At 31.1% G+C, this 6000-nt stretch overlaps 1 protein-coding gene across 1 annotated transcript; it reads left to right on the top strand.

Moving 5' to 3' along the window:
• The first annotated feature begins 3520 nt into the window (after positions 1–3520).
• LOC131606315 (SKP1-like protein 1A) lies at positions 3521–4150 on the top strand. The gene has a single exon (XM_058878563.1). The coding sequence runs from the start codon at positions 3524–3526 to the stop codon at positions 4007–4009; it is 486 nt and encodes a 161-aa protein (XP_058734546.1). The 5' UTR covers positions 3521–3523; the 3' UTR covers positions 4010–4150.
• The last annotated feature ends 1850 nt before the right edge of the window (positions 4151–6000 follow it).

Here is a 6000-nt window from a genome sequence, read left to right as displayed (position 1 = left end):
AACGTAAAAGCCTTAGTGTGTTCCATGCAATGCGGACAACCCATTTTTCCATGCGTACCCCAACCAGACAACATGCCATATGCTGGAAAGTCATTAATTGTCCACATTAAGGCAGCTCGCAAAGTAAAATTTTGTTTACGGGATATATCATAAGTGCATTCTCCAATCCACAACCTTTTCAAATCATCAATTAAAGGTTGTAAGTAGACATCAATTCCAGCTTTTGGACTCGACGGGCCTGGAATGATACATGTCAGAAACATGTATGGTTTTGTCATGCACATCTCGGGAGGGAGGTTGTAAGGGGTTACAATAACTGGCCAACAAGAATATGCAGTTCCCGACCCTTGGACATACGGAGTAAATCCATCAGAGCATAATCCCAGCCTGACATTTCTAGGTTCTGCGGCAAAATCAGGATGCATCCGATCAAAGTGCTTCCATGCCTCGCCATCAGATGGATGTCGCATAGTGCCTGGAATTGTTTTGTTTGTATGATGCCACGTCATATGACTTGCACTATGCATTGAAGCAAACATTCTTTTTAACCTTGGTATAATCGGGAGATAAAACATGGACCTCACTGCTACACGTGTTTGTTGACGGTTAATGGCTTTACTTTGGACTTGATATCTTGGACTTTCACAGAACTTACATTCCTCCAACAATCCATCATTAGTACCAAACTCATTGTCATAAAACAACATGCAACCATTAGTGCAACAATCAATTTTTCTTGCACTTAAACCCAACCTCGACACTAACTTCTTTGCTTCATAAAAAGTTTTAGGCAAGTTGTCTTTCGTTGCAGTTGAGTCCAACATCATTTTTATGAAGAATTCCAAACACCTATCAGGGACATTCCAATTTGCCTTGGCAGCCAATAATCTCACACACATTGATAACTTTGAATCTGACGACCCCTCAAACAACGGTATATTCATCTCATTCAACAACTGATAAAATCTTTGTGCTTCCTCATTCGGCAACTCTTCCCCATCAAAATCTTCAGGTTGATCATAGGTCACGTTCACACCGAAAGCATCCTCAACCATGTCACCAATCAGATTAAAATTTTCCTCGTATTCCATAGTCGGACGACTGCTTGAAGCATGCGTATTGCTAGTCTCTGGCACATTCATCGGCAGTTGTTCACCATTAGACGTCCAAACCCAATAATTTTCAATGAAACCTCTTCTATACAAATGACGTTCTACTTCCTCTGGGTCACTAATTATACATCTACAGTCACATTTAAGACAAGGGCACCTAACTCCCCCTTCGCTTCGACAACATTCCTGAGCAAACGCCCACTTTATAAACCCATTAACTCCTTCTATAAAATTGGGTTTAAGTCCACTTCTTCCTGGATACAATCTATCGTACATCCAACTACGATAGTACAAATAATATTCCATACTGCACATATTCAATCATTATCTTTTTAGTAACTATAATTATAATTTAACTATATTAAATCATTCAACCTACTACATCACATCATGTAACTAAACAAATTTTAAAACAATATCATTTTAAAAGAAGTTATATTAAAAAAAATACTACATCACATTGTTTTTTTCTATACAATGGTGTTTTCTACATCAATTTTTTAATACATATAGACAATTTTTAAAGTAAAATTATATATAACACAATTTTAAAAATATTTCAACATAAAAAATTATTATAAAAAACATATCTGTTTATCAATCAAATTTTTTAATACATATTTATTTTTATATATTTTTAATAATTATCAATCAAATTTATTATTTACTATAAAAAAACTATAAAAAATTATTATAAAAAACATTTCACTTTTTAAATATAAATACTTTTTAACAAAAAAAAAGTAACAAATAAATATTCTATTTTTTATTTAAATATAAATACCTTTTATTTAAAAAACATTTCACTTTTTAAATATAAATACTTTTTAACAAAAAAAAAGTAACAAATAAAATATTCTATTTTTTATTTAAACACAAATAATACCTTTTACATTTCACTTTTTTAATATAAATACTTTTTATACATATAATATTCTGTTTTTTATTTATAATTTTTTAAAAATCTGTTTTTAATAATATATATCTATATTCTGTTTTTTATATATAATTTTTTATATTCTGTTTTTTATATATAATTTTTTAAACTTATTTTTAATAACATTTATAATATGTTTAAAATCTAGTATAACATTTATAACATTTAAAAACATTTCACTTTTTATACATATTTACATTCTGTTTTTTACATATACTTTTTTAAACTTATTTTTAATAACATTTATAATATGTTTCTAATAATATAAATATCTATATATAATCTGTTTTTATTAAAACTAATATTCTTTTTTTCAATAAAATATATATATAATAGATATAACATGCATGTATATTATCTTATTAAAACTAATAATTTTTTTTCAATAAAATTATATATAACAGATTTAATAGATATAACGGATTTTATTATAAAAATTATACATAATAGATATAACAGATTTAATATAATATCTAAAAATTATATATAACAGATTTCAATAAAATATATACTAGATTTAATAAAACATTAAAGTGTATAACAGAATAAATTATACCTACAAATACAAAAACTATACCTAATAACACATTAAATAAAATATAAATGCTAAAAATACCTCTATCTTCCTCTATTATTTCTTCTAATGTTTCCTTGGAAGCTCCTTCAAACACAAATAATACCTACAAAAAACAGATTTTTGTTAAGAACAAAATTAGAGCATAACATATTTTATAAAATGAAATAAGAAATTAAAATGGTTTTGAAATATACCTTGCAATTGAAATTAAATTGGGGAAGAGATTGGGGAAGAAGAGTTGAAGAGAAATGAAGAAGAAAAATGAAGAAGAGAAATGAAAATGGGTTTGAGAGATGGTGAGTTTGAGAGAATGAAGAAGAGTTATGAGAGATAATGGTGAGGAACGAAGCTGGTCTGGGAAACATATAATAAATGTAGCGACATGCTTGCAACGTCGCTAATTTGCCAAATGCAAATCACGTCGCTAGTTTGCCAACGGTCACCTGCTCTGCAAAACGCTGCAAATGTCTGCCAATCAGAGGCGTGTATTTCACGTCGCTAGTTTCACACGTGGAATACACGTCGCTAGTCAGCCAACGGTCAACAACAGACTGCACAATGTCTGACTGAGTCAGGCTACTTTATTAGCGACGTGAATATCATGTCTCTAGTTTGAATTTCAAAATTTTTAAACTCCCCCCATTTGAAATCCACCGCCCATTTTTATTTTATTTTATTTTTTCAAGTAGCGACGTGATGATAATGCCACTATTTTTTTTTTTAAATTAAATATGCTGACACACCCATTTAATATGTAACTTGTAATACTTTATTAATATAATATGTAGTGACGTGATTATCACGTCGCAACAGCCATTATTCTAACACGTGATAATCACGTCACTATATTATGCAGCTAGGGAGCTTGTTTCTTGTAGTGAGAATCAAAGTTCAATCATGGCATCAACAAAGAAGATCAATCTCAAGAGTCGTGATGGTGATATTTTTGAAGTGGACGAAGCAGTAGCGTTGGAATCACAAATGATCAAGCATATGATCGAGGATGATTGCGCCGATGAAACCGGAATCCCTCTCCCAAATGTGACCAGCAAGATTCTGGCAACGGTGATTGAGTACTGCAAGAAGCATGTTGAGGCTAAGAATTCTGAAGAAAATTCTGAAGAAAAACCTGCTAAAGATAATGGTCTCAAGGCTTGGGATGCTGAATTCGTCAAGGTTGATCAAGTCACACTGTTTGAACTCATATTGGCTGCAAACTATTTGGACATCAAGAGTCTGTTAGATCTTACATGCCAGGCTACTGCAGACATGATGGTCGATAAGAGTATTGAGGAGATCCGCAAGATGTTTAATATTGAGAATGACTTCACAAAAGAGGAAGAGGAAGCAGTTCGCCTCGAAAATCAATGGGCTTTTGAATGATTACATATTTACTTTGAAGATTTCATTAGACATAGAGTGATAAGCTTTCATATATATGCTTAGTATTTGTTTTTCTTTCAGAATTATATTTATATTTTTCAGTCTGATTTAATGTTTCTCTGATATTTATATCCATGTTGTGTGGATTGTTTTGTGCATTGGTTCTATTTGGAATTAATATTGAATAGTTTGTGTATATTTTCAGATTCTATCATTTTCTCTTTCGCATATTGTGTATATTGTTATCATTGAATGATTCAAGTTCAATGCAGAGACCGAAAGAATGTAGGGCTATTATGATTCCGAATTCAATCATCATAGTACGAATCTTAGTAGCTCCGATCTCTACAATCAGACCTATGCAATTTAAAAAAGATTCAAAATAGTAATAAAAGAAGGTGAATGTTTAAGAATAAATAAGCTCAATCAGACCTATATACATTAACATCTGAATAAATAATGAGGTTTCAAAATAGTCTTTATTACGACTAGTATATAGTACTAGTACCGACGATTTAATGTGCTACGCCATTTAGACATGGCATCTCCATAAGCTCAATCAATTGACTATTAATTTTGTGAAATTTTTAACTAGTTTTCAAAATCCACTCAAATTTTGCAAATTCTAAAATCTATATAGCGATATCGGAAATTTCACACTTTTACCGAAAATCCTGCGAAAAGTAAGGTTTTCACCAAAAATTTCAAAATTTGCGGTACAATCCTTTAGATTTTTAGCAAAAATTTCAGAAATTCCAGTACTTTTATCGTGAATTTCAGAAATTTCAGTATTTATTCATAGCATGATACCGGAAATTTTAGAATTTTCGGTAGTTCAAAAAATTGGAATTTTATTGTGAATTTTACAATTTCCGATAGTTAAATATTGAAAATTGTATAGGAAATTTCAGAATTTTTGGTGATATGAAGGAAAATTTGAAATTGGCAGTAGTTCACTGATTTGTTATTTTTTTCATTTTACAATGAAGATCAGGGGAAAGGACGATACCATTGTAGGCATGACCACAGATAGAGCTGCAACTCGAGCTAGGCCAGGTTACTGAGGCAGAGTCTTCCCAGCTACGGACTGGACGAGTAGTTCCAGCTGATTCTCACCGGAAACGATTAGCTGAGCATGTGCATTTGGTTTAGATTCTCTCTCATATTTTCTATAACTAACAACCAATCAGATTTATTTTTATATCTTTCTAAGCACTTTATTTCATTAAACCCGCAAGTTAAATGATTATGTTTATACTTTTCTTAATAAGTGTGTTTTTTCTCTCTCTTATATTTTGCGATGGAGGGAGTATGTGTTACATATTACTATACCATGAGCAAGTTTTTGTTTGTATGATTGTGACATTCTAGTTGGGTGAAGTTTTAAAATTACTGTGATGTTTATTTAAATATTATTTAGGAAAAATTAGGGTGTTACAATATTCATCTTGCAAAAGAAATACATAGAAGACTTAAGAAATTTAAGATGCACAATTGCAAATATGTTGATATTTCACTCATAATAAATGAGAAACAATAGAAGAATGATGAAACACCAAAACTTAATGCATCTGGATAAAGAAGTCTAATTGGAAGCCTTTCATATTCAACAGCTACACGACCAGACATAATGTATGTTACAAGTCTTCTATCGAAATTCATTCAAAATCCAAGTTAAATACACTTTTTGAGGTATCTACAAGGAACAAAAGAGTTCGGTATATGGATCACTACCAAAACTAACCCAAGATTACTTGGCTACTATGATAGTGATTGGGCAGGTTCGAAAGGTGACATGACGAGCACTTTTGACTATACTTTCTCAATATGATTAGGAATTTATCTTGGTCATCGAAGAAGCAAACTACAGTTGCACAATCCACTGCAGAAGCAGAGTACGTGGAAGTTGTTGAAGCAACGAGTCAAACTATATGACTTTGTAGAATACTTGAAGACATGGGAGAAAAACAAGATGAGCTTACTAAAATCAA

Source organism: Vicia villosa, linkage group LG5 (assembly GCF_029867415.1).
Source record: "Vicia villosa cultivar HV-30 ecotype Madison, WI linkage group LG5, Vvil1.0, whole genome shotgun sequence".
NCBI classification, from domain to species: domain Eukaryota; kingdom Viridiplantae; phylum Streptophyta; class Magnoliopsida; order Fabales; family Fabaceae; genus Vicia; species Vicia villosa.
This window is presented reverse-complemented; position numbering and strand designations above follow the sequence as displayed.

Excerpts from the sequence above, each read along its gene's own strand:
- LOC131606315 (XM_058878563.1), top strand. The coding sequence starts at position 3,524 with ATGGCATCAACAAAGAAGATCAATCTCAAGAGTCGTGATGGTGATATT.